General features: G+C 42.6%; 1 protein-coding gene across 1 annotated transcript in view; it reads left to right on the top strand.

Moving 5' to 3' along the window:
* The window catches only part of LOC133363355 (hyaluronidase-4-like), a 122334-nt gene extending 104134 nt beyond the window's left edge, over positions 1-18200 (top strand). The window contains exon 6 of the mRNA XM_061582757.1: positions 18090-18200. Coding sequence (XP_061438741.1) covers positions 18090-18200 — 111 coding nt within the window. The remainder of the gene's footprint in view (positions 1-18089) is intronic.
* Positions 18201-19763: the final 1563 nt, after the last annotated feature.

Raw genomic sequence — 19763 nt, forward strand, 5'->3', positions numbered from 1 at the left:
CCTGCCCTTCACTCAGAAGACCCAGGGCAGGTTACAACAATTTTAACACACATAATTAAAACAGTTAAAAAGAACCTAAACAACATCACAGAAAATAGGGTGGGTCCTAAAAATATACACCTCAGATGTTGAAAGCCAGGGTAATGAGGTGCATCTTCAGCATTTGCTGAAAGTTGTACAATGATGCCAGACGCACCTCGGTGGGGACAGAGTTCCACAGCTTAGGGGCTGCCAGAGAATGCTCTCTCCGGGGCCACTCCCCTGAGCTTCCAAGGGTGGCGGAGCTACCAAAAGGGCCCCTTCTGCTGATCTCAACACCCGAGAGCGTCTCTAGGGAAGGAGGCGGACTTTCAGATATTTGGGACCTAAGTCATTTAGGGCTTTAAAACTAAAGTGAGCACCTTGAACTGGGCCCGGAAATGAACGGACAACCAATGCAGCTGTTTGTAAACAGGGGTTATATGTGTTCTAAAAGGAGCCCCAGCCAGTAATCTGGCTGCTGCATTTTGGACCAGTTGAGGTTTCTGAGTCATCTTCAAGGGCAGCCCCAGGTAGAGCGCAATAACCCAGTCTGGAAGTTACCAGAGCACAGAGCACTGTGACCAAGTCTTCTCTGTTCAAAAGGGACCAAAACTCGCAAACCAGCTGGAGCTAGAAAAAGGCACTCCTAGCCACTGAGGTCACCTGAATCTCCAGTGATAGTGTTGGATCCAGGAGTACTCCAGGCTGCAGACCTGCTCCTTCAAGAAAAGAGCAACCCCAACCAGAACATGCCAGCTTCCTACCTCCTGGATATGAGAACTCCAGACACATAACAGCTCTGTCTTTTCAGGATTCGGACTCATTTATTGGTCAACATCCAGTCCATCACTGCCTCCAAGCACCAGGGCAACATCTCAACTGCCTTTCCTGTTTCAGATGGAACAGAGAGGTAAAGCTGGGTGCCATCTATTGATGGCACCTCACTCCAAATTTCCTGATGACAGCTCCCAGTGGCTTCATATAGATGTTAAATAGCATGGAGGACAAGATGGAACCCCACAGAAATCCACAGGATAATTCCCATGATGCTAAACAGTAGCCCCCCATAACTACTTTTTGGAAATTGCTCTGGAGGTATGAGCAGAACCACTGAGGCACAGTGCCCCCAACCCCCACCTCCTTGAGATGTTCCAGAAGGATATTGTGGTCAATAGTATCAAAAGCTGCTGAGACATCAAGGAGAACAAGCAGGATTGCATTTCCCCCATCTCTTCCCCAAGAGATGTCATCAAACAGGGCAACCAAGGCAGTTTCAGTGTTATGGCCAGGCCTGAAGCCAGACTGGAACAGATCCAAGTAATCGGTTTCCTTCTAGCATGATTGAAGCTGGGCTACCACCACCACCTCAAGCACATTGCCCAAAAAGGGGATATTTGCCACTGGACAATAGTTGTTAAACACTTATGGATCCAGGGACATCCTCTTAAGGAGGGGACACACCACCGCCTCCTTCAAGGCAGATGGTACCTCTCCCTCCTCCATCAAAGCATTAATCCACCCACCCAGTCAGTCCCCTATGGCTGGTTTTCAGCAGCCAGGATGGGCAAGGGTCAAGGGGGGCAGGTGGTTGGTTGCACTTCTTCAAGCAGCTTGTCCACATCCTCAGGCCACAATAATTGAAACAGATTCGATACAGATGGAACAGACAGTGCTCTGAATGCCTCCATTGGACTTGCTCTAACTGTGGCATCCAACTCTGTCCGAATCTGATCAATTTTCTCCCTAAAGTACCTTGCAAAGTTGTTACAGCAGGCCTCTGAAGGTATCAGAGCAGTGCTTTCTTGGCCAGATGATAAAAACCCATTCATCACTTGAAAAAGTTCTGCCAACTGGCTACTTGCGGAAGCAATGGTGGAAGAGAAGTAAGCTTTCTTCACCACCACCACTGCCATATGGTAGGCATGATAGTGCAGCCTTACCCATGTACTGTCAGGTTCGGACTGAGATTTGTGCCACATGTGCTCCAGCTGCTGACCCTCTGTTTCATTGCACACAGATCACTGGAATACCAAGGTGACTTACATGCTCCACAGCAACAATGGGGGCATTCAGGAGTGATCATGTGAATGGTTCTATGCATCTCATCTTCCACAGTGAGATAGCCTTGACAGGAGCACCAGCCATGCCAGCTGGAAAATCCCCCAGAGCATTTAGGAATCTATCAGATTTCATAAGTCTCTGAGGATGAACCATCTCAGAGGGTCGCCCACCCTTACAGAGTAGCTACATTCAACCCAAACCTTACCAGGGAATGGTCCGTGCACAGTGAGTCCCCCAATCAACAGAGTAGTACCAATCCAAAAGACCAGGTTGAGGGTATGTACAGCCAAATGTGTTGGGCCATTGATGTATTGGGACAACTCCATGGCTGTTATGCAGGCCATGAAGTCCCAAGCTGGCCCTTCTGAGGCAGCCTCAGTGTGGATATTGAAGTTCCCCAACATCACTGTGAAAGGGTTTTGTGAAACACCACTGTGAAACACCACATCCAAGATTACCTCCACTAGCTGAGTTAGGGAGGTTGTAGGGCAGCAGAGTGGATCCAACATCCCTGTTCTGTCTCTCTGGCCCAACACCACAAACAGTCCCTCAAACCCAGACACAGTGTGGATTGGTCTCCTGGTGAGGGAGATGGAATTTCTTTCCCAGTCCCTTTGACCTGGGATGGTGCTACACCAAGTACCCAGATGGACACAGCTGAGTTAGCACTGGGCCACTGAGCTCACCTGCCCAGGTCTCAGTTATACATGCTTCTTAATACCATGCTTCTGCTGGGAATTATAGGTCAGGAGAGTGCTATTGTGCTCAGGGCCTGGCTTTATAAGGGCATCTAGTTGGCCACTGTGAGAACAGGATTAGATGGGCCATTGGCCTGATCCAGCAGGGCTTTTCTTATGTTCTTATATTTCTATAGAAGACATGATCACTCCTGCATTCCAGAGCATTTCCCAACTTTCCAGAGAAGCTTTTCTGGAGGGCACAGGGCAAAGGTGTCCACCAGGAATGTCCTGTGAAAAGACTCATGCTTATGGGAATTCTAGATGCAGCAAAGATACAAGGTCTAACAGTGAGATCTTTCTAACGGTTTCTATTTTGAACATTTTTTAAAAAAGACCTGATAATACTTCTTCTATCATCTTCATAGCATTCCTTGCTTTACTGGATTTCTGTTGTCTCTGCAATTAAATGTCACTGTTGTGTATGACACAAGAGAAATAAACAATAAAGTTTTAAATTGTTTTTATATTGTTTTAAATTTTAAAATTGTGTTTTAAATTGTTTTTAAAACATGTGTTTTAAATTGTATATTTGTTTTAATGTTTTTGATTGCTGTAAACCGCCCAGAAAGCTTCAGCTATGGGGTGGTATACAAGTGCAATAAATAAATAAATAAATACTCTGATCTACTTTTGGCCCACATATAGACTGAATTAACCTTGGGTTTGTGGACTAGCGCAGTATATTAACCTACAACTCCACCATGGAGGAATATAATAAAGGTCTTATTTAATGTTCACTATTCTTTGGAGGACAATATATTAAGCATCCCTAAGTAATGTAACTTTTCACCCTGCCTTTTCTAATAAGTAATTAGCATTTATGAGTGAAAGAGATACACTGATCTGCATATTTAACTCTTGAAAAGGCAGTTTCTAATGTATTTTATCTATTTTGTAACCTATTCATGGGAGGGCTGGCTTTTTCTTCTTTTTTTTGAAAACAGTATAAATGTTTCAAATGAAAGAGAAATGGAGGAGATGCTGAAAGCTGAAAGGGAATTTAAGGCTGTAGTCCTAAACACACTTACTAGTGAGCAAGCCCCGTTGAATACAGTGGGATTTATTCCCAGTAAACAAGCTTAGAATTGCCCTGCATATCATTGGGACTGTGACACATGAAAGGCTAGCTTATGTAACTATAGTCGGGGATGTAAGCCAGCAGAATGGGTTCACAAGTTCCTCTGCTCATCTGAGACGATATCTGATTATTATTTTATTTGCTTAAAACACTCATATCCTGCCTTTCTGATCCTAATATAAAGTAACATATAAAACAATATAGAACAAAATAATAAAGCAACATCTAAGAATCGAGAGTAGAAATGACATTGTACGAGCCAAACAAGAATAATGATAAGATCTCACATCTGGTAGTTGAGAAGAGGGCCTTCTCAGTGGTGGCCCCCAAATTATGGAATGATCTCCCTGACGAAGTGCATCTGGCGCCAACACTGTTATATTTTCGGCACCAGGTCAAGACTTTCCTCTTTTCCCAGGCATTTTAGCATGTGTTTTTAATTTTTTTTAAATTGTGTTTTTAAATTATTTTTTGTGTTTTAAAATTTGTATATTTGTTTTTAATTGCTGTAAACAGCCCAGAGAGCTTTGGCTATGGGGCAGTATATAAATGTAATAAATAAATAAATAAATAAATACTGATTTATATTGCATTAAGTTATTCAGGGCAAGTGAGCATAGCATTCCAGGTTATCTCCCATCCATGTGCTGACTAGACCCAGTTCTGCTTAGTGCTAGGAAGGTTACTGCATCATGCACCTTCAGACCACACTCTGGGATCTTATCCAGTTCCCACTTATCCAAAAAGTTGTCTGGAATATCTATTGTCTCAGACTTTACTGATGTTCTCATCACAGGCTTCAGTGCAATCTTGGTGGGGGTTTTTGTTTTTGTTTGGTCTTTAAAGCATTTAAAGGGGAATAGACAAATGCATGGAGGATAAAGCTATCAGTGGCTACTAGTCATGATGACTATATTATCTCACCTATCAGAGGGAATGTGCCTCTGAATACCAGTTGTTATGGATCACGAGTGGAGAGAGTGCTGTTGTGCTCATGTCCTGCTTGTGGGCTTCCTGTAGACATCTGATCAAAACTGGTCAACACTGTGAGAATAGGATTCTTGACTAGATAGGCCTATGGTCTGATCTGGTAAGGCTCGAGAAGGCTATGTTGTACCTCCACTGTTGGAGGCAGTGTGCCTCTAAATACCATTTGCTGGGAATCACAAGTGGGGAGAGCACTGTTGCACTCATGTCCTGGTTGTGGTCTTCCCACAAGCATCTGGTTGACTTCTGTGAGAACTGGATGCTAGACTAGATGGGCCTTTGGTCTGATCCAGCAGGAGTCTTCTTACATTGTTATGTTTTTATTTTATATATTTAACTAGAACATTTCTGTTGACAAATATATATCAGTAAAATTTCTAGTTAATCCCAGCTTCAGCTGATTATTCTGACTTGGAAAAGGACATTTTTGGTGTAAAGCATCTATTAATTTCAAGGGAAAACCATTATCATCCTGCTAATTAGAAGGTGGTCTGCATGAATTCATTTTAAAACTCAGGACAAATTTTGCCATCATTCAATGACACTTCAAAAGGAGGGCATTCAATTTTAGCAAAGAATTTTAACATTTGTGTCTGAGTGACTGAGAAATCTGTCGACAAAGCAATCATTTTTTCATTCAGTGACTGAGGTAACCATTATAAGAATTACATTATATGTTTAATATCAGGTGTCAAGTTGTCTCGATCAAATACTCAAATACAAACTTCAAGGTTTACATTCTGGTATAGAGAATCAAATTAGACATTTGAATTCCAGCAGGGGTGGGCAGTCTTGAATATTTCAACACACAGCCTCACACTCTTTGTGTGTGCAGCTAGCCAAGGTTATTTTGAAGGCAAAATTCATTCTGTAGGAAGACACAATAGAGTACTGCTCTACATAGTTGAGTGGTAAAAGATGATAGCTAAGAGCTTATATAGACGTTTTTGAGAGATTTATAAACAACCAGCTGAAAAAAATAATGAGGACTTTCTGGTCTCAGAAAGTTATGCATGAAGAGTTCGATGAGAAGACTGACTGGTATACTGTCTTTCCATAGCTGAAAGGTAGAAGCGTGAAGTGGAAAAAACCAGGTTACCTAAGCAGCATGCTGCTAGATATGTTATACTTTTCTGATAAGGGTGAGATAGAACAAGGATATAGAACCTGTGGCCCTCCAGATGTTACTGGATCCCTACTCTTGTCAATCCCAGGAAGTTTGGCCAATGGTCAAAAGATAATGGGAGGTGAGGTCCAAGTTCATTTGGAGAGCCACATGTTCCCTGCTCCTGAGACAGAAGAATAAAGAGATAGAGGAAAGGGCATAAATCTGTCATCACTACCAAAAGTAAATCCCCAGGCAGTCTGAAAGCACGGCACACCAACCTTGCTGAAGGTTAGCAGGTCTGATTTTGATTTGTGCCTGGATATGAAACTGCCTGGGGATCCTATGTAGGCTTCCTTGGTCTCTAGGATCGCAGACTGAATCTCAAAGGGTGGACCTTGGTGATGTCAGTGTCAGATGACAGTGATCCCTCAGAGCATGCTCAGGAATATCTAGGCCAATTAAAGATGAGACCTATAAGGCCTCTGCATTCCAGACTCCCCATTTCCAAATTCTTCCTCATTAATAATCATAACTGTTAATTTAAATGCATCCTTGGAAGAGGGTGCAATGCCATCAGCCCTCAAGGTGGCAGTAATAAAGCCTATCTTGAAAAAGTCCTCCTTGGATCCCCAAGAGTTGAATAACTTTCACCCAGTCTCTAATTTACCATTCTTGGGCAAGGTGATTGAGCGAGTGGTGGCCAAACAGTTACAGACACACTTGGATGAAGCAGATTATCTCGATCCATTCCAATCGGGCTTCAGGACTGGACATGGAACTGAAACAGCCTTGGTCGACCTGGTGGATGATATGAGGAGGGCATTGGATAGCGGAGAATATACCTTCCTCGTCCTCCTGGATCTCTCAGCGGCTTTTGATACCGTTGACCACGGTATCCTTTTAGATCGCCTGGAGGGATTAGGAATAGGGGGCACTGTTTTACGGTGGCTCCGTTCCTATCTCTCAGAAAGGCACCAACGGGTGGCATTGGGGGAAGAGGTTTCAGACCCTTGGCCTCTTAATTGTGGAGTGCCACAGGGTTCTATCCTCTCCCCCATGCTATTCAACATCTATGTAAAGCCGCTGGGGGCCATCATCAGGAGATTTGGGCTGCAGTGTCACCAATATGTGGATGACACTCAGCTCTATCTCTCATCTAAGTCCTCACCAGAGTTGGCTGTGGACACCGTGTCCAAGTGCCTGGAATCCGTAAGTGGATGGATGGGAAGGAATAGGCTGAAACTAAACCCCGATAAGACAGAGGTGTTACTCGTGGGAGACAAGAGAAGGTTAGGAGATATAGACCTGGTGTTCAACGGGGTAAGATTACCCCTGAAAGACCAGGTCTGCAGCCTCGGGGTCATTCTTGACTCCCAGCTGTCCATGGAGGCTCAGATTTCGGCAGTGAGCCGGGCAGCTTGGTATCAATTACATCTAATACGAAGGCTGCAACCCTACCTTCCTATCCAACTGATCCCATGGGTGATACATGCCCTGGTCTCCTCCCGCTTAGACTACTGTAATGCGCTCTACATGGGGTTACCCTTGAAAACGGTCCGGAAATTACAGCTGATACAGAATGCGGCGGCACGTTTGATTAAGAACAGCTGTCGCTGTGATCATATTACTCCGGTGTTAGCAGATCTACACTGGCTGCCAGTTGTTTACCGGGCCCAATTCAAGGTGTTTGTGTTGACCTTTAAAGCCCTATACGGTTTCAGCCCAGTTTATCTGAAGGAGTGTCTCCAGCGTCACCAATTATGCCACCCGACAAGATCAGCCATACAAGACCTTCTCTCAGTCCCACCAGTTAAAATAGCTAGGCTGGTGCGGACCAGAGAGAGGGCATTTTCGATTGTGGCCCCCACCCTCTGGAATTCCCTTCCTTTCGATCTTCACTATGCCCCCTCCCTGATAGGTTTCCGCCGGGCCTTGAAGACCTGGCTGTTCAGGCAGGCCTATGGGATCTCTGGGGTGGATTAGCTTTTAATGCTGTTATTAACTGGAAGGGTGGTGTTTAGATTAATTATTGAGTGTGGTCCTCATTGGTTTTTATATTGTATTTTACTGTGTTATGTACGTCGCCTAGAGTGGCCGTTAATTCGGCCAGATAGGCGACTCATAAATAAAATTTTATTATTTATTTATTTATTTATTATTCTTTACGATAGTGTTTAGCTCAAGGCAACCACCTACGGTCTCCCAGCCATTCACTTGCCACTAGCTTCCTCTTTATGGAAATGGGTGTGAAGAAGTAGAGAGAAGAGCTTGCCAGGGATTCACATTGGACACTAAACCCTCTGGGAGGAATGTCTGGGAGTAAAATTAAAGTTTCAGTTAATGATGCTGCATGTTAACTAAACTTTTTTTAGCAAGATAAAGTACTGTGGTTTTATAATCTGATCATCAGCGACAGTTTGCGAATTCACCAAATCCAGTTGTTGAGAGTAATCTGGTTAAACCACTTGGATGGTCTGAGACCTTGTTGATTCATTGTGTCATGGCCCCGTCAGAGGACTCATCAGACCAGGATGACTCGGGAGTAACAGCAGCAGACCCAGAAGCAGCAGACCCAGAAGGAGAAATGGAGGAAACTCCTGAGAACCCAGCTCCTTCTCCCCCTCAGCTGCAGAGAACCCCAGACACAGCTGAAGCCCTTCAGCCAGACGCAGCCAGTGAACAGGATACTCCCCCCTCACCTGCAGAACATAGACAGCAGAAGGTCAGGCAGAAGAGGGGCAGGCCTGTCCACTTAAGGCCAAAACGCTGAGGGCTCACACCTGCTGACAAACCTGCTCCTTAAAAGTCAAACCTTGGCTTCAGCTTGTTGCTGACTACAACATCAGGCGTGACCACTGTGTGTCTTCCTATCCCCTGAACCTTGACTTGGACTGATCTCTCGGCAAACTAGACCCGGACCTTCACTGACGTCTCTTCTGGATTTCTGGTTTGGCATGTAAGCTTTGAATGGCCTCTGCCTTTATCTTGCTTCCTCCTTGCTAGCCTGGCAGATTTATAGCCAAGCTGCCGGCTGAGGACTTACGGCCTGGCAATTACCAAGGCATCTCCAGCCCTGCCTGCACCCCCACTGACACTGCTGTCTCAGTGAAGAGCTGATACATTGATATGAAAAGCAACTGTCCACTTACGACATTCCTTATGTTGTTCTTTGGCCTCAAGTGGCCCTAAAATGTCTATACAATGATCTACAAATCAACATAACATGATTTCTGAAAGCATAATAACCATGTGACTAAGGACTGTAGTTAAGCCTGTTGCTCAGTGACATAGGCTGGACAGCATGTGAACACAATTGACTGTAGGCACCAAACAAGCCTGAGGAGGATTCACAAATGCTTATGGGGTTTCCATATTGTTTTGCCTGCTGAACGTTCATTATGGAATTCAGGTTATGCAGATGGGTTGGTGATGAGCCCTGTAATCCTATGGTCCCTAGAGATGTACGTTGCATTGGATCTCCCTCTCCAAGGGTCATGAGAGAGCTCCAAACCTCTGAGGGAGATATCAGACATCCCCTCCCCATCACCACAGAAACTTCCCTTGCCCTACTGATGTCGTAGCTCCAACATTGGTAGTGATGAAAAGGGTGGGTGTTGGGGGTTGATCAGGAGAAGGCATGGATCTGAGGGATCTAGGACCTTCCCATTCCCATAGCACACCACAAAACCTAGGGGTAAACTATGTTGGCCCAGGAGCCCTCCTAGGGCTTGAGAACAATGGGAGGGAAATCAATAAAGAAAACATCTCCCAGAAAAGAATGGGTGCATGCAAGTGCATGGCCCTGCAGAGCATTAGATGAGTCAGAAGAACACCCACCCACCCTATGATTGCAGCCTTTATTAACAAGAGTCTATACAGCAGGAAGTCTAGGCTGTGGCAGGTAACTGGATCCAGCGAGTGGATCCCCAGTAGGCCACTTTTTCAGGGCAGGAACCCACTCAATTGTCAATTGCTGGACATCACTATGATATCAGGGGACCATTTTTTTCCCTTTGTACCAGATTGATCCCAGCTGAGCGATGCTAAGCCAAGGAAAGAGAAGGAGGAGAGAATCTGCAGGCTGGATTTTCCTTATTGGTCAGTGCACAGTTCATTCATTCTGCCTCAATAGGCCACAGGTATTGAATGTACAAGTTAGTTGTTTCCAGGTAAAGCACCAGCCTTAGTAAGAAATCTCCATCTACTTATTTGTTTGCCATCCCCATATATTAATTCATTCCAGAGAAGAATAGCATAAATGGCCTGTGCTAGAGGGTGCATAGGTGAGGTGAGCCAAGAATTTTCCAGGTACCAAAAAGTGTAGTAGCTATTAAGTAGCCATTCGTTCATGGCAGCTGAAGATACCAGTGCACCTGAGCTCATTGCATCAGTGATCATTCCACCAATCCCAAAGAGTTAAACATGCCACCTATCATCTCCAGCTCAAAATACACTGAGCCATCCTCTGCTTGTGGTAGATGACAGAATGACTGCTGCAGCTGCTGTGCGCTGACAGATTGTATTTGCAACAAGATGTGTCATCTCCAAAGTCTGTTTATGGATGCATTTAATTAAAAGCCATCCATGCAGATGTAAAAGCATTAACCCCACGAGGAAGCTATGCCAATGCTATGGAAAGGACATCAATTCCTATTTTTTTTTTTAAAAAAAAACTGCTAGGAAGAATACATCTGGTTTGTTCTATCATTCTTGGCACATCTCCTTGGGGACCTATCATATTAACATTCACGCACATGCACACAAGCAAACACACACACACTTCTGGAGAACAATGGAGAACATGCTTTGGGGGAAAACAATGACATGAATATATATATGGTAACAATATCCCATGTATACAGACACATAGGGTTGTATATTCAACTAAGTCCTACTCAGAGTAGACCCATTGGAATGAATAAACTTCAGCCATGTCTATTAACTTCAGTGGATCTACTCTGAATAGGACTAGTACTGAAATCACCCATAACTGCTTCTTTGGCACATAGGAAGCTGCCTTATACCAAGTCATGTCAGGCTTAGGAGGGCAACACAGCCACTTCCAGACAAGACCGTTAGGAGTTAAAGACACAGTGAAGCTGGTAATTGACAGCACTTGGCAGAAACGCCCAAGGTCAGGCTGCAGCTGTAATTGATAAGTGAAGCAGCAATAAAAAGGCTTCAATGAGCACACAGAGGTGTGGGGGTAATAGGAAAGCATTATAGAGTTGGTTGGTGAGCAAGAGACGGAGCACGGTGTGAAAACAGTAAAGTTTTGTTTTCTTAAAGACTTGGCTGATGGTCTATTATTTCGGTCGGCGACTGGCACTGATACACAAGCTAAAATGCTACTGGACTCTACTGGTTATACTGGTAAATTGGTGCTGCACTCTACAAGTCAGACCATTTGTTCATCTAGCTCAGTATTGTCTACACTGATTTGCAACTGCTCTCTGGGGTTTCAGGCAGGAATCTCTTGAACGTGGGACCTTCTGCATGCAAGGCAGATGCTCTGCCATTGAGCTACAGCCCTTCCCCTGGACATGTAGAGTAGACCTAGTGATCACTGAAGTCACTCCAGCTCTTTGATTTTATGCTTTGGTTCAGACAGTTATGAGGATGGTGCTACAATATGTTTGGTACTGTACTCCATGGGAAGAGCTGTCCAATCCAAGCCTGGTTTAAAGATAAAGTACTCTAAGAAAGGAGACAAGAGGCTTTGAAAAGTTGTTCATCACCTGGACAGTAGACCTGAGTAGGCTGCCTCTTCACAGTATGCCCCAATATGGTTAGATGCATGGGATTCCTATGTAAAAATCATGATTTTTAGATTTGAATCTATACGTATAGATCAGCATATGCAGATTTTATGCAAGTTGGTGTCCTCTTTTTTGGTGATGCATTTCCTTTCTTTCTTGGCAAAGTATAAATTATCATTTATTTCATTTTTAAACTGCTTCCCATGAGACATCCCAAAGCAATTTACAATATAACAACTTATATAAAACAGTTACCTATATAAAAAGAGGTAAAACAATTGTGTATATATAAACAATTTTTAAAAGAAAAAATTATAAATATAAAAACAATTAAAAACAACAGCACATACATAAAATCAATTCAGTTCCAAGACAGATACCAACTGGGAGAAAGGTTTTAGAAGGCTCGTTGAAAGAGGAACATCGTTAGCAAGTGCTGGAAAGACAACAGAGAAGGTGCCTGTCTGATATGCTATAGGAGGGAGTTCCAAAGGGAAGGTGCCACCACACTAAAAGCCCAATTCTGATATTATGCAGAACAGACCTCCTGATGAGTGCTGTCTCCTGCAGAATCCAGTGATCAGTTTGATATATAGGGGATGAGGTGATTCTGGTCCCAAGTTGCATAGGGCTCTGTACACCAATACCAGTGTCTTAAAACTAGCCCAGCAGCTAATTGGCAGCCAGAGATATTCTTTCAGCAGCAGTGTAATAGTAATATGCCACCCAAGTGAGCAGTCAAGGCACCACATTTCGCATTAGCTGAAGCTTCTAGGTCACTCTCGATGGCAACCTCACACAGAACACATTGCGGCAATCCAGTGTGGAGTTCACCAGTACAATGATGGCAGTGGTCAAGCTATTCTGATTCAGAAATAGCTGTAGCTGTCTTACCAGCTGAAGCTGGTAAAAGGCACTCCTAGCCACTGAGGTCACCTGGGCCTCTAGTGACAGAGATGGGTCCAGGAGCATTCCCTAGACTATGAACCTGCTCCTTCAGGGGGAGCATAACCCCATCCAAAGCAGGCAATTCACCAATTTTCCTGACTTCCTATGCCACCCTAGTGATGGGGGAGCTAATGCACATTTCCCTCCTCTACTACACACGTAGCATAGCATAAGCCACATGCTCAAGGTAGAACATTAGAGCAGCTCAAATTGCACATTCCCACCCCTCCCCTCCAAAAAATCAGGACAGAGGACATTCAGACCTCTATGTGGAGTGCCTGCATAGGGTTGCCAGGTCTCTGATTTTCACCCAAGGATTCTGGATTTTTGGGGTCCTCTCTGGGTCTCTGGCTAATTCACCTTAATCTCTGGACACTCAGCTTTCATTTTAAAAACAATTACATTTCTAAGTGGTCTGGTTCACAAGATATACAGTAGGGCCCTGCTCATACGGTTTTTTTTTAAAAAAAAATAGGAATTGATGTCCCTGGACAACTTCTGTTAAATGAGCTCGTAGCTAGCTGCTGTAACCCCGCCTTTCAGGTTTGTAGCCAATAAATGATGTCAGGCTTGTGATTGACAAAGGATTTGTTGATCTCCAGGCAGTAGCTAGACCCCACTGGAAGACCAGAAAACAGCTGTTTTTTCCTGCTTATATGAAAAACTCATAAAGTGAGTAAGTATATAGCTTTCACCAGTAGCAAAAGACTTTTTCTGTCTTGTGTGCAGGAGTCAAACAAGTTTACATTTTCCTGGGCTGTTGAAGAGGGCAGTGTTTTGAAAGCCTTCCCAATATGAAGCTTTAATCCAATACTTGCTTTTCTGGGAGTAAAACTGCAATGTTAACCCCACATACCAGGAGCAAAGCCCATTCAATTCAATAGGACTTACTTTTGAGTAGACATGGTTAGGATTGTGCTGTAAATTAATGGGACTTTTGAATGAACATAGGAAAGGATTGTGTTGTGTTGTGTAAATCTTTCTCTCCCCCTCCAGTACTGTTTTTAAAGCAATTAGGCAGGACATACATACAGTAGGTATCACTGCTTGTATTATGTAGAAACCTAATACTGATTTTATTTTATTTTTTAAAAAATGTTCTGCAATGACCAACTGGTTTTAACAATAAACTATATGGGGTGTATGTATTTTTATATCTCCAGTGTGTGTGTGTATGGAGTCTTCCAAACAACCCTGTGAAGTAGGAAACCAAGGTAACTCACAAGAAGAAATAAACCCCTTTAAAACCCAATAACCATAAAACAAGTATAAACAGTTGCAAAACAGCTTAAAGTGGCATGATTCTGAATTTTAGGTTGGGTGAGTAAAATTCCTTGTCACTTGAGGTTGAAGTTCTGTGCACGCTTCCCTGTTTGATTAAGCCCCATTGAATACATTGGGACTGACTTCTGAGTAAACAAACTTAGGATTGCACTATAAATATCTTTACAGGTTGTGTAAATAATAAATATCTTTGACAGTCATGCTTATATAAATATTTCTTCATACAAGGTCCCAATAAATGTCTGATTTCACACTATGGATGTACATTATTATTTTCTCTACATTTTAAGCGTGCCCTTTTTGCTTAGGGTGGTCGTGTTTCCCCTCTGTTGTTTTCACCCTGAGGGGCAGATCAGGCTGAGAGATGGTGAGTAGCCCATGGTCACTCACAGAGCTTGGAAGTAACTAGTTACAAGTAACAAATTCCTTGTAATTCATTACTTTTTTGAGTAACGAGTGGGTAATTCCTTTACATTTTGATTGTAATAGAACTAGGAGTAATTTTACTACTTTTGTGGAGTAATTGTAATGTTTCCAGAATTACTTTTGGGCATTACTTGGAGGGGAGCAGGGGAAGTCTTCTGCTCCTCTGATTTGTGGATGAAAATCATGTGCCTCAAACTGGGTTTCTGTGCAGTGTCGCTCTTTCCTCATGCTCTGTGGATGGGTAGGAGGCAACAAGGGAGGAGGCGGAGAGTGAGACGGGGTGGAGTGGAGAAAACAATTATTTTAAAAAACAGATAGTGGTGGTGAAGAATGGAGTGGAGGGGAAAAGGATCCGGAGGTCAAGAACATGGATAAAGGAGGAGAAGGAGGCAGCAGCAGAATGGAGATAAAGAACTGTAGAGGTGAAAGATGACAATGTACGTGTGTGTGTGAGAGAGAATACTGTGTTTGCACTTGGCCTCCACCACTCTCTCTGGCTACTGTGCTGCATTTGCAGTGTTTTAACTTTTTTGCATCTCAGGGGAAAATGTTTGCTTGAGTGAGTGTTCCTTAGTTGGTGGCAGGGCAGGGTCTGGGAGGTGGTTAAGTGACAGAGATTATGCTGGCTGGCTGAGTGAGGCACTTGGTTTGACGTGCAAAGATCTGAGTAGTGTCCTCAGCTCCTCCCCACCACCCTTACCAGCGGAGAGACCACCATTGCTATCTTATGAATAAAAATAATTATTCTACTACCTCTGTATGTGTTTGTTTATTTTTAATGTTGTTTTAGGCTACTTAGATGTGCAGCAGCCAAGGCCACCAAATTGTAGGTCTTTTTTTTAAAGTAACTGAAATGTAATTGTAGCAATTACTTTGGAGGAAAAGTAAAGTAATCAGTTACTTTCAGAGCAATTGTAATTGTAATGGTAATTACTAATTTTTTGGGCCATGTAACTGTAACTATAATTTATTACTTTTTAAAAGTAATCTTCCAAGTGCTGGAAGTAAACTTTATAGCTCATTTCCATTTTAAAAAAATTAATTAGAATGATTTACAAGCAGGCAAAGTTTATTAAGTAGATCCACACAATACATTTAAAGTGCATCCAACTCACATTTAAAGCACATGACTTCCCCTAAAGAATCCTGGGAAGTGTAGTTTCCCCCTCACAGTTATAGTTCCCACTATCCTTAACAAATTCCAGTCCCATGATTCTGTGGTGGGATTCATGTGCTTCAAATGTGTGTTGAATATGCTGTAAATGAATGATGTGGATCTGCCCTAGGTATGATGTGCATTCATTAGTAAACTGAAAATAACAATTTTAAAAGATACTTTTTTAAACAGGGGAAGGGCTATAGCACAGTGGTACAACACATGCTTTGCATGCAAAGATCCAAAATCCAATCTGCAGTCTTTTGCATTCCCTTTGCCTTTTAGACCATTGGTATACAACTGTTTCTCCAGAACCCATGTGCGGATGCATGTTTTTGTGTTCAACATTCCTACATTTTAGATGAGAGAGAATATAAATGCAGCAGGATATGGCATGCACTGATTGAACGAGACTGGAAGCATGCAGTAGCATCTGGCTGAAATATTTTCACAGATGCTGAGACCAGAGGAATACTTGCTTAAGAGTCAGAAAGAAAGCATGGTGATTGCTAGCAGAGCTGATCTACAGAAACCACATCAAGTCCTCACATTTTAGAAAATGACATCAAATCAGTGATCAAGGAAAAGTAAAGCCTTCCACACTGAGAGCAAACAGATACCAGTGCTATTGAGTGCTATTATTTTTCTGTGGTCACATCCACACCATACAATTAAAACACATGCCTTCCCTCAAAAAATCCTAGGAACTGTAGTTTGTTAAGGATGCTGGGAATTTTAGCTCTGTGGGGAATAGATTACAGTTCCCAGGATTCTTTGGGGAAAGCTATAAATATGCTTTAAATGTATGGTGTGTATGGGAACTAAATCTCTCCAGTTAGGAAAAAATGGGATCACACATATTTAGATCTTAAAATCGTGATAGACTGGTTGTGGTTCGAGATAGGTCAGCAATGAAAGCACAAGGATGAATGGAGAGAAATCCTTGAGAACAGGGGTTGGCAACATGGCACCTTCGGGTGAACATCCATGTGCAGAGGCCTTTCCTGGCTCTCACAGGGTTCCCTCCCCCTGAAATTAGGCTTGAAAGTTACATTCTATTGTAGCCAATAAAATAGGTTGCAGTGTGCCATGTGTGTGGTGCCTATGGCAGTTTCTTTGGTTTGCAAATGAGCCCATGGATCCCAAAAGGTTAGCAACACTTGCCTGAAAATATATTATTATGTGTACCTCACTTCCCCAAGTGATGAGTAGGGATGGAAAGATCTGTCGATTTCAATTCTTTCAGTTTTGCCTTTTTCCAATCTTAGGTTCATGAACATTCTTCAATATTCTAGTGTGAATTTCTACTAATAAACTCATTTTTGTATGCAGTTTTGACTAATGAGCCAGTGCAGTGTAGTGGTTAAGGTGCTGGATTATGACCTGGGAGACCAGGGTTCAAATCCCCACACAGCCATGAAGCTGACTGGGTGACCTCGGGCCAGTCACTGCCTCTCAGCCTCAGAGGAAGGCAATGGTAAAGCCACCTTTGAATACCACTTACCATGAAAACCCTATTCATAGGGTCGCCATAAGTTGGGATTGACATGAAGGCAGTCCATTTCCATTTTTTTTTACTAATATACAGATTTTTGGAAGCAATTTTCCTAACATAGTGCATTTTGTGTATTATTTTCACTAACATATTCATTTTTATGCAACTTTCCCCTCATCTATGCATTTTTGTAAACATTGGTTGGTTGGCAAACTGCATTGCAAAATTTGAGTAAGTGCAAATGTCAAAAGATGGTTTTGTTTTAGTTCTCGTATTGTTTTGGAAAGTGGAAATTTGATCGATTCGGCTTTAAAGAAGAACTGAATTGAATTTCTCCCCTATCGCTACTGATGAGAAGTTTCAGGGGCAATGTTTACTTGGGGTTCGATTTCTTCAGCGGAGAAATGGCTGCAGACATATGGAGCTTCACTAATGTTTGACTTTGATTACAAATATAGGCAATGCGATGGAAACACTGTATTCCCACTGAGCAGCAAATCCACTGTCCTGCATCAGATTCCAAAAAAGATGCTCAGCTTCCCAGATTCTCAAAAGGTCCTTTTCAAAGCTCTAAGCTAGCTCTTTCCCCATCTCTTTCTCTCCAGGCCCTTCCAGACTATTGCTGTTTTGGGGTGTGATTCAGTCACATACCAGCAAATTCAAGTTGCATAATTATAGCTAATTGGGAGGCCTTGCACAACAAATCTGCTTCCTCCAAAGAGTGGACTTTTTGCAATAATGAAAGTGACATAAAAATGCACTGAAAAGCATGAGATAACCCTTATTTTGACACAACATTGGTCTAATCTCTCTGCAAACACATCAGGAGTAATGCTCAGTTAACAGGTCTTCCAGAAGCACTTTCAGTCTGTATCTCCCTGGCTCTGACTCATTTCAGATGTAAAGCTGGTCTCAAAGTTTGGCTGGGGCACTTGTTGAGAGCTCTCTATTTATATTCCATCTGTTTTCATCCCAAATGAATCACCTTCAGGGATGAGGAACTTTTTTTGGACATCTTCCCCGCAGCCCGGGCAGGTGGACCAGTTCACCACCAACAAGGGCCACGTGGAGATGGAGAGGGAAAACTTGGCCGACGACATTATGCACTTCCAAGAAAAGAAGGAATGTCTCTCCTAAGACCACGTCTGCTGTGGTAACTGTGTGCATCATTTGAAAACAAGGAAAACATTGTTTTTGTTGCAATTTTTTTTTACTTTGTTCTTGTTGCATTGCCCTTGTTGCATTGTGTTTTTACTGCATATTTTTTACTGGTTATTTCTTATGTGAGGTTTTTTTTTGGTAATATGTTGTTCACCACTAAACTAAACTAAATGTGCGTAGGATTGTTGTTTTAAGCATGTGTTATATATGTAGTCAGATCTGGTGTGTGTGTGTGTGTGTGTGTGTGTGCGTGTGTGCATGTCTGTATCTATATCTATATATCTATAGTATATCAATATATATGGAAGTAAATTTCTTCCATTCAAATTCAAAGAACTGAAAGCTTTGCTTGACATGGGTTGGATCATACCCAGTGACCGAAGAAAGGAATTGCTGAGAGTTTGCTGTTAGTTAAAAAATACCATGAAAAATAAAGGATTCCTCTCTGACAATAGAAGCAAAATATGAAGGAAAGCTGTGGTTTCCCCCTGCCCTCCCTCTTGATAAATGATAAAAGCCTTTCCAAAGACTATGATCAGTATTTAAAATGCATTTTTTTCTCTTTCGGAAACTAATGATGAAGTTCATCACCAGCATGCGCCATAGACTGGAACATGTTGAGGAAACTTGGTTTTATTATTCTATTAAATACTGCTGTCCTAATATCTCGGCTGTCAGTTGGGAGAGTATAATAGGACAATAAATCAACACTTGCATGCAGGAAGTCTGGGATTCAGTGTTAAAGCTATTGCCAGAACAGTCTTCTGATAGTAGTTACATTTTTATAGTAGATATCTACCGCATCTCAAGTGCCCCTCAATTTGGCAATGACAAATTGCACTGTCTCTCTCTCTCTTTCTCTCTCTCTCTCTCTCTCTCTCTCTCTCTCACACACACACACACACACACACACACAATTAATTTTGAATTGGCAAAAATTATTTTCTATTGGGGTCATTTTAGTTATTATTTATAGAGCTCAAGGCGTGATACATGCTTATCCTCCTCTCCATTTTATCCTCCCAACAGGCCTGTGAGGTAGGTTAGGCTGAGAAATAGTGACTAGCCCAAGGTCTGATTCATGGCTGACTGAGAATATGAACCCAGGATTCCCAGGTCCTAGTCCAACACTCTAACCCCTGCACTGCTCTGGCACTGTTAAAACTTAAATCTGTTCAATGAAATCTGTTAAAAAGTAAGTTGCTGTTCACTACATGGTAGTAATTACCTAGCTATCCTAAAGAAGAGTTTCAACACTATAAATGTATCTACTAACAGTGGCAAAGAGTGGCATTTAGCAAGTCAACAGTAACTTTAATCCAGACAAAGTCTTCCTTTGAACCAAATTGGTGTTTTCACAGGACCTGCTGAGTTTTAGATTGGTAAAATAGTAAGGATAACACAGTGAGTATCAGTTGCTACATGCTTCTAGAGGTGCACCTTTCTGCAACCAAAATGGAACAAAAGCTACTATGGATACCACAAGAATTGCATTCCATTGTCAGTGTGTAGTAGTTTCACAGAAATCAATACCATCTT

The sequence above is a fragment of the Rhineura floridana genome, chromosome 8, assembly GCF_030035675.1.
Source record: "Rhineura floridana isolate rRhiFlo1 chromosome 8, rRhiFlo1.hap2, whole genome shotgun sequence".
Classification (NCBI taxonomy): Eukaryota; Metazoa; Chordata; class Lepidosauria; order Squamata; family Rhineuridae; genus Rhineura; species Rhineura floridana.